The 15,077-nt window shown below is 34.4% G+C and overlaps 1 protein-coding gene across 1 annotated transcript in view; it reads right to left on the bottom strand.

The window, feature by feature from the left end:
• Positions 1-2,240: 2,240 nt before the first annotated feature.
• NDFIP2 (Nedd4 family interacting protein 2) overlaps positions 2,241-15,077 on the bottom strand; it is a 66,153-nt gene continuing 53,316 nt past the window's right edge. Inside the window, exons 5-8 of the mRNA XM_002919980.4 lie at positions 11,984-12,108; positions 10,795-10,861; positions 8,017-8,122; positions 2,241-5,543 (exon numbers count right to left, since the gene is read on the bottom strand). Of these exons, the coding sequence (XP_002920026.1) occupies positions 8,019-8,122; positions 10,795-10,861; positions 11,984-12,108 (296 nt within the window). The 3' untranslated portion in view covers positions 2,241-5,543; positions 8,017-8,018. The remainder of the gene's footprint in view (positions 5,544-8,016; positions 8,123-10,794; positions 10,862-11,983; positions 12,109-15,077) is intronic.

The raw sequence follows: 15,077 nt of genomic DNA, 5'->3' as shown, positions 1-15,077 counted from the left end.
CAGGGCGATGAAAACCAAGAGGACCGCGTCAGACTGAGAGGATGAGAGAGAATGGACCTTCCCAGAAGAGATGGTATTTCAGCTCTTTTTGAAGAAGGGGCAAAAATGAATAGGGCAGATGCATGTCCTGTGAAGGCAACAGCACCATCTCTTCAGCAAAAATTTTTAATTGACCCCAATTATGATCAGGGTAGAGTCTAGGAGACCTAATTCCCATCTAAGTATTTCCCTTCCAAGGTAATAGACATTTTTGAAAATAAATCCAAGATTAAGAACCCATGGTTGTAAAAGAAAGCGGATGAGTCCTCGAATTCCTAGGAACAGAAACAACCTGCCCGCAAACTATTTCACTTCTCAACCAGGATTTCAGGGCATTGGCTCCCTGAGTAACAACGGTACGGCACCAATTACAGGTTTCTCCCGCTCTCCGAAAGCAGAGCGGCCTATGAAACCTTTCGTAAGCCAATGCATAAAGTGAAGAAGCAATTACCATTGGTCTCTATGAAAGCGATTATTGTTAAATTTATTACCATTTATTTCTGAACATTCCTAGACCCCCAAAATCATCTCTCTTAGGCTTTTCTGACACCTTAGGACACATCTTGCTAACAAATACACAAGCCAAATCAGGTTAAGACACATGCTCAAAGACACAGCTCAGAGCTCTGGTGGCTTGATGCTGAGATACTTAAGGGCAGGTCAGGGGAAAAAGCTTGGGGTGCGCACTGCCCCCATAACAGCTTGCTGCAAAACGAATGCTGAATGCTTTTGTTTTTTACCTTTCTTCATTAAAGCAAAAATCTTCTTTGGATTTCTTTCAGTTAGGGAAAACAAGAACCAATGTAGGTTTTTCATAAAAGTGAAGTGGCCCACTGTGAACTTTCAAAAAGTGGGGGATACCTGTAAAAAGTAACATCATCCCAATTCAACAGTGACGCTCTGAGGGCCTGGTTTGAGGGCCTCCACACTTTGGCCTGGAAAGATCTGTGTGAGCTACCATGCTCCCCACTGACTGGAGTGCTTTATTGCTTGTCAAACAGGTACTCCCTTCCCCTTTGCATGATTGTGTCCCTTAAAATCAGTTGTCACTAAGAAACTTTTGCTTTGATTCCACTTGCTGCAGAGAAAATATAAGAAACCAACATTAGGTCAGCACGATGCTATTATAATCACCCTTTTCGGCAGGTGCAAGGCCCACATCAGGCAAGGGCTTATTTCATATCCTTGAGGCATCTACCTGCTGGTGTCGGCACACTGAGCAAGGATAATTCTCACCAAATCTCCGGGTACATATTGTGCTTCCCAACAAACGGGTGAGGAAACGGAGGCTTTGGTTAAGCAAGGTGCCTGTGCTTGCATGGAAGTTGGTATTTGAATTCAGGGTTAGTTAATCTGGCTCCAAAACCCAGTCTTTCTGTTACATAAAGCTGCTTCTCTTAATAATCCAGAGGCTCCTCAAGGATAAAGGGAGGTGCTAGTGGAAAGAAGTTACAATTCTTGAGGCAGGAAAAATCAACTATGTGAAAATTAATCCAATTCTGCTCACTTTACAGTGAGCAGAACGCTTCTATTCGGTCCCAACACTCCCACACCACCCTGTGATACAGCCGTGCCCAGCCAGGTTATGCGCCAGGTTATGCGTATAAAGTCCTGAAAACCAGAAAGGCTCTCATTCAGAGACATCCTAAAGAACTCAAGAAATGCTCATTAACTCTTTAAGATCTGTTTTATGTGCCTTTCCCTCTCTGGGCAAGAAGTCTGATACATTGAGCCTAACATTGTAACTGTGCATCACCTGTGGACACACAATGATGAAAAAGGCATCAGCAGATTTCCACTAGACCAAAATCCCAGAACCTCAAACCAAGGGAAGGCAATGTGCTGCCATAGGGCAGGGGTATTGCATTGAGTCCTCTGGTAATGGAGGCTAGAATGTTAATTTCCCCCAAATTTCCAGTTGATTATAATGCACCACTTTGAATAACAATCCCAGCTCTAAAGAGAGGTCTTAAGAATCATTCAGTCAAGAGTTCATCCCTGGAGGGGGTGCCTGGGTGGCTCAGCCAGTTAAGCATCTAACATTCAAATTACTGTGACGAGTTTAATATTGTTTCACACCCTAACCTAATTCCATGCCAGTTGTTCTCATCTAAGGTCTACCATATAAACATTTTGTGAGGCTAAGATGACGATATGTTGTGAATCTTAAACTGATTTTCAAAAGGATGCACAGGTTCACATTTCCACATCTACAGAACTTTATTAATAAGCAAAACACATGTCAGCACGTTTTATATATGGGCAAGGACATTCCTATAATAATAATTGGCACATTATCATCTAACAGTTGAACTTTATCAAAAATGAGATTTTTAAAAATAATACACTAACATTTCATATGACTATTTGAAGAATAAACAATTAAAATAACATTGAACAGCAGTTTTAAAATATAAAAGCTCTTTGTTTACTATTTACCATAAGCTGGAATCATTCCAATACAACTTCTATTTAAAAAAAGAAAAAAAGGTAACTGCGTATTCTACAGGCCAGACAAATGGGTTGGCGAGGAAAGGCTGTGACAGTAATTAGCTCCTGACCTAATACTCCAGTTCCTCCTCTCAAAGGGCAGTGGGTTTAGGCAGTCACTTCTCAGTAAAAGGTACAGTTACATATAGGGGTGATCATGTAATTTATTCTCCAAATTAGGACACTTTTGAGAGAGGAGGCACTATTTAAGCTGAGAAAACAGAAATAGGACTGTTTCTGAGCAAACTCAGGACGTCTGTCACTCCAGTTAAATACAGTATCAGATGCACTCTCGTTACTATTGTGCTTTGGGGGACTATAGACCAGTTGAAAAGAAAAATTTTAAATTAAGAAACCCTGATTTTTTCCCCAGGTAGACTTTTTGGATTTCACTTTTCCTGTTGTGGATGGTTTTGCTGGAAATATTAGTGATTATTGTCTTTAACAGGTTAAAATTTCTAAACCACCTCAAAGGCATGGGAGATACCTCACAGACTCAAAAGGCTAGAGATTAGTATTTTTTCAATTAAAAAGAGATTTTTATTTTAGCTGAGTATAAGACTTGTCTTTTAATTTTAAATTTCTAATTTCAATCCTGAGCACACTATACAGAAAAATGTATTTTTACCTTAAATTCAGTTGATTTCATAAATACATAAAAATGATTATCCTAGCCCTAACTAGCTTATTCAAATATAACAGAAATAATTTAATATTTGCATTAACTTCCAAAACCCAGTTCACATTCATTCTAAAATTATTTAGACAACAAAGATTCTGATTTTCAAACTTTAAGACAGAGTGCAAAGGTGGTTAAGCATCCCCAAAACACAACAGCAGCTGTTCTATCCACGCTCCTAAGAAATGAAGGAAGTATGTAGAATTTGATAGATCTGGAAGAGAATGTTAAGATTTTAAAAATAATGTTCTATGCCACTGACTGGATGATGAGATTTAAGGCTACCACTGAATTGTACGAATTATAGGGGATCAGGTAACATGCACACTCGAAACTTACAGATTTGAGGGAGGGAAAAAATCAAAACAAACAGTGAAGTTTTTGATGTTGGATCAAAAGTGACACATCCATATTCAGAAACCAAGGATAAATACCACAAAAACTAAAATACTACATTTTAATACAGTGATGTGATAGCTCATCTAGGAATCTACAATTACCACGTATGACAGCTTAATTTCATTTAAAAATTACCACAAAAAACAAAGTACAGGTCGACAGAAACTTAATATGAGATAAAGAAGAGATCTGGCATGAGATTCCATTTTTTATAAGAACATTCTAATTTAATTTTAACTTCCAAATCAGGCAACTAGGTTAAATAATTTGTTTTCTTTACCCCATGCTAGTTTGACTTCATGGGGTATAACACAGGTACTTCAAGCAACAATAAAAATTCTATGTAGGGAAGGAGAATGAATGAGAGAAAACAAAAAATAGGAGGCTCAATTAGCAAAACAAAACTGCATGTTTTATTTATCAAAGACAATGAAATAAATCAGAAAATACAGAGAAATACAAAAGAAGTTATAAAGCATAATTTATTTTTTTCAGAAATGGAAAAATGTCCCTGAATAGTTTTAGATGTATCTTTTAGTAGTAGTCAGTGTCTAATAATAAACAAGCAACCAATTTTATATGTTCTCTATAGCTGTATTAAATGATTTTTAAGTTTAAAAGATGGTATAATTCCCATCATTTTTAATATTGGCATTCAAAAACAAAAATATAACTGAAAAGCAAACAGATGAGACATAAAATGACTTGCAAAATGTAGTAGCTTATGAATGGAGATTCCAGTTGTAATGATGGTCACACACACACGCACACACACCACACCACACCCCCACATTCCACAGACACATTTCTGTAACTTGAAAACACATTATTTTGCATATCTCAATTCAAGATATGATTTTTATAGGTCAATCCTACAATCATAAAGGCAAGAAGCTATTAGTACAAGTTTTGATTTGTTTCATTTAACAAACTAAACATCTAAAGAAAAAAATTATTACAATGATAATTGAAAGATACTTTTATTGGCTTCTTAAAAGACAAATGCAAATGAGAATATCTTATTCAGAAAATTAATTTTCAAAAGTGTCTTAAATGAAATAAATACAATACCTAATACAATCTCTTCCTGCAAGACTCTCTAAGATGGCAATGCTAAAAACCAAGCTTCTCTACTGAGAATCCCGAAACCTGGCATGTTCCTTAAAAAGAAAACAACAAAAAGATGTTCTAATAAAGGACATGTGGAATACCCACATCTCCTTAAAATCTACCCTAAAACAAACTATCTTTAACACCCAAATTTTCTCTATATATTAAGTTCACTTAATTTTAAATTAATTGAAAAGATATCCAGACACAGTTTCTAAGAAAACAATGCAGAAAGTAATTTATGCGTGGTTATTTACAGAGTTTGCTAAATAATAATGTAAATATCATGTTCAAAAATCTGACAAAGCTTTTCTATAATCAGCACTGCAGGTTTCAAAAAACTATATATAACAAAGGATGTTTCATGTGTAGCGTTACTAGATGAATCTAGGAGCCAGAAACTAAAGCATTTGACATGGTTAATAATTTCATTTTTATTATACTAAATGTCAGGTCAGAAGTCAATGGCATTTACATGCTGGAAGACTGTTTCTCACTCACCTCTTTCAATTATATCAAACACTGATTAACCAAATATGACTGGACTTTACTGCTACAGCTTTATGGTTTCTTTCAAGTATATGCAAATCTTTTACATGGGCACGTATGCAAATGTGCAAAACAAACGAAATATAAATATTTAAGAGAATGAACAGAAATGGCTTTTAAGCATAAACCATCCTGCCATTCAATTTTGAAGATCTATCTTTTCTTCACTAATTTGTCTTCTGCTTTTAGTAGTCTTCTATCCTATTAAAGTTGTAGGTTTACAGATGATCTGGAAATTTCACATTGGTATAAGAAAAGAATGTCTGGTCGATGCAGTCTAGGGACAAAGAAAGAATTAGTCTTAAAATAATATATTAAGTTGCAACTGTCTATATGAGAGGACAATAAAAACCCATTTTATAGCACTATTACATCAAGTATATAATGTTCTTCTGGTAAAGATGATATAAAAAAGCATATATCAGAATATATTTCAAAGTTTAAGCTTCTACAGAAAACCATCTAGAAAATATTCATAGAAAATATTTACATTAAATTTTAGGCTCTTGAAAATGCAAACAAGATAATTATACCAAATACAGAATATCATTCGAATTAGTAAAATTACTTTGCCTTTTATCTCACATACTGATACACTCTGTTACTGCCCGCAAAGACATTTTAGCGGTTAAAAGAGAAAATGTGACACCTTCTAGGTAGAGCTAAAAGAACATTTAAAAGGATACTTTAATATTTTCTAGAAATACAACTGTAGTCACTGTACTCTTCAGTAGAAATAAGTAAATTATATTAGATTATGTAAAACTCCTATGTTATAAAGTTTAAGCAATCAAATCACAAACCATACTATTTATTTATAAAAAGAATAGTTATAGTAACTTTGAAACATTTTGTACTTATAGATACATCTAGAAGTGTTTTAGCAGACACTTTGCTTATGCAGTTCAAATACTTTAAAAGTTCAAATCATTTATAGACATGAAGTATATGGCACTTGCTTTAAAAACAGTATAGAGGGAGGAGGTATTTGTAAGTCATATATCCAGTAAGGAGTTACTACCCAAAACAGTTAAAGAACGCATACAACTCAATAACTAAAAAAACCCCAAACAATCCAATTAAAAACTGAACAGAGGATCTGAACAGTTTTCCAAAAACATACAGATGGCCATCACGCACATGAAAAGACTTGGTTCAACATCCCTAAACATGAGGGAAATGCATACGAAAAACACAATGAGATTATCACCTCACACCTGTCAGAATGGCTGTAAGTACAAGTGTTAGTGAGGACATGAAGAAAAGGGAAACCTTGTGAACTGTTGCTGGGAAAGGAAACTGAGGCAACCACTCTGGAAAACCGTATGGAGGTTCCTCAAAAAACTAAAAACAGAACTACCCTATGATCCAGCAATTCCACTTCTAGCTATCTATCTGAAGAAAGTGAAAACACTAATTCAAGAAGATAAATGCACCCCTGTTAACTGCAGCATTATTTACGATAGTCAACATATGGAAAACAACCTAAGTGCCCATCAAGAGATGAATAGATAAAGATGTGTGTGTGTGTGTGTGTGTATGCATGTGTTCCATATATATATATCTCCCATATAATACAGCTATATATATGGATATATATATATATGTGATGGAATACTACTCAGACATAAAAAAGGATCTTGCCGTTTGTGACAACATGGATGGACCTTGAGGGTATTATGCTAAGTGAAGTAAGTCAGAGAAAGACAAATTTTGCAAGATTTCACTTACAAGTGCAACGAAAAAAAAATAACATAAAACAACACCTATTCTCATAGATACTAAGAACAGGTGGCTATCAAAGGGGAAGGAGTTTAGGGATGGAGGGGCAAAATGGGTGAAGAGGATCGAGAGGTATAAATTTCTAGTTACAAAACAAGTAAGTCATGGGACGTAAATTACAGCACAGGGAATACAGTCAATAATATTGTGTTTGTATTAACTTTGTATGGTGACAGATGGTAACTAGACTTATTGTGGTGAGCAGTTCACAAAATATACAAATGTCATATCACTGTGTTGTACACATGAAACTAATATAATATTGTGTGTTAACTGTATTTCAATAACAAAAAGAGTCTATTATAGAAAATAGAAATATGAGGTCTCCTCATGTGAAGAAACTACTAGCTAGCTGTATACAGCCTCCAGAAACTCACTGGATAACTAGCAAGGCAACCTCTGCTCATTTCTTTATTCCCACTTATTCATGTTGAAGCCTTCATTGTTGATACAAACTGACAGACATTAAGGAAACTACCAGAGCTCCTATTTTCTTCACACAACTTTTATTCTTTGGTCTAGTTTGTTAAGATCACTGCATGGAAAATTTCTTTTCAACCACAAATTTGGTTTTGTTTTTTTTTTAGCACATGTCTGTGGATTTCACATCGTTTTAAACAAAATGCCCATCCCTTCTGTGTAAGTGCTTTGTCGTATTTTGTTTTTCAAGCCTTTAAATTGTGTGCTAATTACTTACATCCTGTGGTTAATCTTTTAAAAAGAAGTTTAAAAAGTCTGACTTAGTTTTTTTATTCATTATATATTTAAAAAATTAAAATTTATGAACTTCAATTTTTAAAAATCTTAAAAAGTTCACAACTTACTAAATCTTAAATTAGTTGACTGTTAACAGTATAACAATATATTAAATAAGCTAAGTTTAAGTAAGCAACATGAGTACACAAAATATGCATCTGGTGAATATGAATACATGAAGGGAATAGAGTTAATATATTAATATTTCTTACCTCTATAATAAGAAGAAATATCTTGTTCTATGAGCAGCTGCCATACTTTCAGACATGTTTCTGACTTTTAGATAATTAACAAATCCTCTGAAGAAAAGAAGCAGGCCTGAAACAGTTAAAATAATACAGATCCATTATCTTCTTATACAGAAAGGACATCAATTTAAAATAGACAATTATAAACAAGATCCTCTTGGCTTAAGGAATTTAATCTGTAAAATTCCATTCATTCCATAATATATTTTACACTATAATAATAATACCATCATGAAGAAACATAATAAAAGTTTACTGCCTCCCCAAATTCTTTCAATTTAAGTCCAGATATATCTAAATTAAAGTAAAATTTAAAATAAAGCAAATCCAGCCATGAAAAATGCAGAATTACATAAAAATATACCTTTATTCCATGATTTCTTTAAATAGCAAAGTTACCTAATGCATTTAAGCTGATTCAACTCAGAGAAATCCCATTTTTGTATGAAACTTTTCAATTAATACAACTACTAAACAAACTAAGACATATTTACTGATATAAAGTATTCAAGAAAAAATATATGCAAGTAATTTGCTAACAATTGTGGGATAAAACCAATAAGCCTGTCTAGCAGTATTCAAGTGCCTGTCATCTGTGAAATCTGTATTTGAAGAGATGTTATGTAAATAATTTTAATTATTAGTTCTTATTTTCAAGTATTAATAAAAGACTAATTTATAATACAAATTTAGATAAGAATCAGGAAAGAACTGGGAAGCAACCACTCTAGTGATTTCTTAAATGATTTGGGACAGATCTTATATCTCTCTCAGTATTCTCTGTAACAGGACTTTTAAATAACAATCATTTACGTAACAGGTATCCTTAGTAATTAATAAAACAACACCTGTGAAATGCTTCAAAGTTTCAGATGAAAAATATTAGCTAAATATAAAAAGCATTAGCATTATTAGTAAATTCTCTTTGATAAACTTATTAAGCATAAAATTCTAAGGGAAACATTAACTTCAGTAAATTTTTAACTAGTAAATGGGTTGAGACAAAAGAAAAACAGAAGATACACATGCATGTAACCTTCCTCATCGAGTGGAGGAGTCTGTCGATTCAAAATGCAAAGTCCCAAACTAAATTTGTACCCCAACTGCAAGACAGTAACCGAAACACTAAAAAAAGAAGCACGGTTATAATAAAGAGAAAAGATAGAAGGTATACAAATAATGACTTCAGCAAGTGGTATGAATTTCAGCTAAATCTGAGCCCATCTGCTTCCCATATCCTAACCCCTTCCATTTGTGACTCCACCCTGAATTCCACCCTCATGTCCTTCCAGATGCTGTTCAAAGATAACGGTATTGTGATCCAAATGTAAAAGTATTATTAAAAAATGTAAACCAAAATTATTTGTGAAATCCCTACTTTTGTCTATGAAAACTGCTGTTTCTAAGACTATTTTGTCCTGCTCAGGCATTTTCTAAAATAAGCCAGTTCATATCTAGAAACCAATCATTCAGCAGCTACTGTTTCTCAGTGTTCTACAATGTACTCAACATTCTTGAGTGTATGTGAGAGCAACATTTTTATCATGGATTAAATTTTCACAATTCCCTAAATGCTAGATTGTGGTTCTGATGTGGAAATGGGGTGGTCCTCTGCATTCCATTGGGCACTATAGTTGTCTTCCTAACATTCGATCCTTAATAATATATTTAGAAGCAAATATACTCATTTAATATGCTTAAATACCTAAAAGACTTTATGTATTTTTTCACTTTTAAGTAAGAAACTCAGTAACGAGCACAGAATTCAGGCAGTCAGAACACAATTAACAATATAAAAAACTGCCTAAATCCTTGTAAGAGTCTGGCTCCCTAACAAAATCACAACACTAGAATAATTTCACTATAATTGTTAAGAGAAAGAATACAGGATCTTTAGTGACCTTAACTGACCACTAAGAATTTGTTTCCCAAAAGATCCTGAAGATCCAATACCAGGACTGAACAAAAACTCAATGAGAACACTGCCACCTACTGAAATGCTATTATTTTCTGGTACAATTATGTTACAGAGAAATGCGGGCTTTAAACTAAGCAGAGAGGATATTATTCTTCATGACAGTAAATAAATCTGAAATGTGGATTAAAGGCATTATGTGATTTTGAGATTAATTTATCATACATCTAAGGAGAAAATCACCAGGGAACAAAAATTGGAAATCCATAAAATTCACCGATACTAATAAAAAGACATGCCCTGTAAAAAGAAAACTCAGGAGAAGTACTGTGATTGTTGGGCATGAAGCCTTTCCTTATGACTGCCTGATTAATGATTAATGCAGAGTACATTTCAAAAGTATAAAGAACGTTTCAATGTTCCAAAAATAAGAAAATGCATAGAACGTCCAACTATCCTACTCTCAACATATCCTAGGATCGTTAAGAGAATTATGCGTGTATATTTTCCAAAGTAAATGCTAAAGACAATTTTTTTTAATCATTTTAGGATTTTCAAGTTTTGCGATATTCAATCATCACCCAACCACTGATTTTTTTTTAAATTGACAGGCTCTGGATTTTCAATCAGAAATCTAGAGTGCAATGTATAATTAATTATCCAAATAGCTGAGATGATATTAAGTATTTGGATATGAGAATTTTACAGTAGAAAAATTATTTCCACATAAGTTTCAACACAATGTATTTACAGCTTACAATTTGGGGAAATATCAAAGTTAAATTAAATGCAAATTAAAAACTGAAATGCATTAGAAATAAACTTACCAAGTACAAGAAATATCCACCAAAGCCAATACTGTCCATTGAAATATCCAGTAAAATAATCAGAAAACTATGGAGTAAACATAAATATATTAACCATATTTATGTACCTAAATTTGAAAATCATAGATTAGCCTCAGTTCAGAACAATTTACCTCAAATAATCTGTGGCACTTAAAACAACACAAAGAGAAAAAAAATGCTTAATGACATAATTATTTGAGGAAACAACTCTTTAAAATCTTGTATACGATAGCTAGCAAATTTATACAAAATATTTTAGAAACAAAAATCAGTTTCAAAATTGTAAGAAAGGTAAATTCTATATATCTGAATCCAACTTTCTCATTAAAGAGTTCACATGTCAGTTCTTTTTTCATAATCTCTCAAAGCCACAACTACCATCCCAAACACACTACAGCAACCCGCTGCTTTAGATATTAACACCAAAAGCCACATTAGTTTAATCTTATCAGATGGGGATGTTTGGCTGACCTCTAAAAAGAAGAGCTTTTGACCTTCTGTACACCCCCTACTGTTAATCACTGCCAAGAATACTAGGCACATAAAGACCCCCAACTCATTAGAGTCTTTTTATTTTCAGACTAGATGCTCCAGTATTCAGTTCCCAACAGTGAGCTGAGAACAGCTAAATGAACCTTGAAGTGGCATTTCAACAGTTCCTATTAGTGACCACGGTAGACAGTTTTATACTCTCTGTGAAGTGACAGTATGAACAGGCAGATGGAAGGCAGAATTTGAGGATACTGAACACAGGTATCTTTTCCTTGATTAGCCTCTGGATGTCATGATTTATTATTTAAAAAAAAAATTTTAAAGTCATAATTTTCTTCAGTTACTTCAGATAATTCTTCTCTATTACCCTTTAGCACCTAAACAATGTTCCAAATAGTTATTTTTTGAAAGTGTTAAAATAACATAGTCTAAAACTACCAAAAATTACTTTATTTACTGTTTCCATTCATTGGCCTCCAAACTGAATCTGATTTAACTAAAAATGATTTTGTCAAACAGAGATTTGCCCGCAAATCTGAAATTAAAAGTATCTCCAACTTCATAAGTCTCAAATAATTGATTCATATATGTAAAATGAACATTTATGAACGACATAAGAAATTCCATATATTTTAATTTTAGAGATAAAAGTGATAGAGGCTATTAAAACACTCACCCTAACAATAAGAATCCATTTGATCAATGAAAGTCCAAATCCACAGATGGCACCATACCTTCCAGCTATGGTATTGGTGATACAGAAGGATAAACAAAATCCAAGCCAGTTGAAAATAAATGCCACTAAAAGCAAGAGAAATAGTTCTTTCAATGACCACACTTTGGAACAAATTAACAGAGACATATTAACAATACTTCATTGCACAATGGAAATAACAATTCTCTTTCTTTTGACTTTACCAATTAAGTCTTCTGATTAAAGACTATAGTTTACCTTTTGCAAATATATTAGTTATTAACTATACATTAACAAACAGGTTGGTTTCTTGTCAGTTTGGTTAAAAGGAATCAATTCCTTAAAACCAATAGGTGAAACTGCATTTTTAAACTACCTAAAAAACCAAGTCACAAGGTAGCTCCCATGTGATCCCACCCAAGAATTCCAGCCTCAGCAATCAACTAACCAAACTGGGTATTTTTTAAAAGCAATATTAAAGATGAACCTAATAAATTATAAAATATTTCCAGAGAAGGTATTTTTCATTGCCTCTTCCCCCTACCTAACAAAACCTGCTTTTCCCCCTTTTCAGGAACCCACCCACCTACAGAGTATTTTAAGGAAGGCTGAACCCCATACTTAACCCCAAAAGGTGGGTCCTGAGTAGTCTGGGAAAATCACAGGAGGCTAAAACTACCTGCCATTTTTTTTTTTTTTTTTTTGAAATAGGACTTCTGAAAAGCACTTTGGTTCTTAAAAACACATCAAGGAGACAGCAGATGGAATATAATTGTTAAATAACAGTGGCTCTGAGTTGATCATTGTTGAAACTGAGTGATAAATACATAGAGGTTATAACAGTCTTGCCTAGTTTGAGAATTTCTGCAATAAATGTTAAAACACACATACACACACACCAAACTCCTTATCCACCGGATGTCTAGTTTGGATATAACATTTGGAACTGCTGCAGGGATTTTGCTATCAGCCTGAGGATTAAAGCATAACTCCACATGGGCTAGGAAGTGAAGAAAATCAAAGAAAAGCAGAGCCCCAGAACTGATACTTGCTGTGGCTGAGGTTGGCTTGTCTATCTGCTTGTCTACGGATTTTCTGTTTTGTGAGATAATCTCCTAACTATTTAAAACACCCGAGTAAGGGGTTTCTATTACTTGTAGCAGAAACCATTCTCTCACAGGTCCTTGAGATATAATCAGAGTGCCCTGTGTTCAAGATTTTAACATTATCAAAATAATAATAATAACGATAATAAAACTGAAGATCTATTTGAGCACAACTTTGGTCCTGTTCAGTGCCCATCCTCTTCCCCTCAATATCTCTAACCAACCCTCAGGGAAAACAAAGTAAATTGCCTAGAGAAATGCTGATTTTTCAGAATTCTGAAGACAAAGAGGAAACATTTTAGGGTAAGTTTAAATGAAACAGCTATTTCTTCAAAGCAATTCCCCTACTCTTATAATTTCTTTCTTCCTAATGCCTTCCAGGCACAGCTTTCCTGATCATTTATGGTAAGCTATGTTATATGGTACAACAGTTAGGAGAATGAATTTTGAAATAAGAGATTTGTGTTTGAGTCACAGTGACATATATCACTCATTAGACGCACTGCTGACTTCTGTGAGCCACAGTTCTCTGATCTGCAGGACCTACTTCACAAGGCTGGTAAGGGTGATAAGTGAGATAATGAAGTTAAGGATCTTAGCACAGTACAGAAACTGGCACAGGGTGCCTGCTGAGAAATGTTAGCCATTATTACTAGTCATACAAAATTATATTTTTACAGAGTAGGTTGTATCTTTTCCACACGAAAAAAATTCAGGAGACACTACTGGAAATAAAACTTGCTTACACTCCACATTTTCTTTTTTGTAAACCTAGATACTGAGCAGTATTGGGCTATCCTCTAGATCTGTGCTGTGTGATGCCACCAGCCACACTGCCTTTTCCACTTGCTCCAGGAACCCACCCTACTCTACAAAGGGGGCTATTTAAATTTCAATTAATTAAAACTAAATGAAATTTAAAATTTAGTCCCTCAGTTGCACTAGCCACATTTCAAGTGCTCAATGGTCACATTTAACTTGTAGCTATCATTCTGGACAATGGAGAGAGAGAATATTTCCGTGGTCATAGCATATACTATTAGATACAGGTGCTCCACATCTAATTGGTTAATATTTGTGTTATCTGTGGAGAAAAACATGCAAACAAAAAAAATTCAATCAAAAAACAATCCGCTATTTAAAATAAGTAATGTACATTAACGAACAGCAGTTCAGATTCCCAAACCGCTGTGCCATATTTGTGCTGAGAGAGTTACTCTCTTCCTCCTCAGCAGGCAGGTGGGATCTGGGGCAGAGGACAGACGGCCACCAGCCCTGAGCACCTTATTCCTGTACCCCAGTGTGTTATAAACATTCTATCATTTCGTAAGCACGTCATGAAGTTAAAACATAAGAAGCGCTAATGGAGAAAATATAAAATGGCAAAGTATTCCAGAAGTGCATTTTTACCTCTGAGTGTGTGTATGTTTAGTTTCGGGGAAAATTAATTCAAACACTGTTTTCCTCAAAACAGTTTACCGATATCTACTATACATATAATTATACTCACATCAGAAATAAAATACAAAAGAACAAAAAAGTACCTACTGAATCATCATGTTTTCTTTTTGCTCTCTGCCAGCAGTATGGATTCCTAGAAGCTGTGCTCATGCAATATAATGTGTTATGGACTAAACTGTGTCTCCTCAAAATTCACAGACTGAAGCTCTAACCCCCAGCGTGACTGTATTTACAGAGACAGGGCCTTTAGGAAGATAATTAAAGTTATAAAGGTAGAGCCCTAATCCACTAGGATTGGTGTCCTTATAGAAAGAGAAGAGACACCAGAGAGCTCTCTCCACCCACATGTACAAAAGAGACCATGTGAGGACATGGCAAGAAGACAGCTGACCACAAGCCAGGAAGAACCCGCACCAGAAACCAAATTTTCAAGCACTGTGATCTTGGACTTCTAGTCTCCAGAACTGTGAGAAAATAAATTTCCACTGTTTAAGCCATCCAGTTGGTGG

Source organism: Ailuropoda melanoleuca, chromosome 7, assembly GCF_002007445.2.
Source record: "Ailuropoda melanoleuca isolate Jingjing chromosome 7, ASM200744v2, whole genome shotgun sequence".
In the NCBI taxonomy this organism is placed as follows: domain Eukaryota; kingdom Metazoa; phylum Chordata; class Mammalia; order Carnivora; family Ursidae; genus Ailuropoda; species Ailuropoda melanoleuca.
This window is presented reverse-complemented; position numbering and strand designations above follow the sequence as displayed.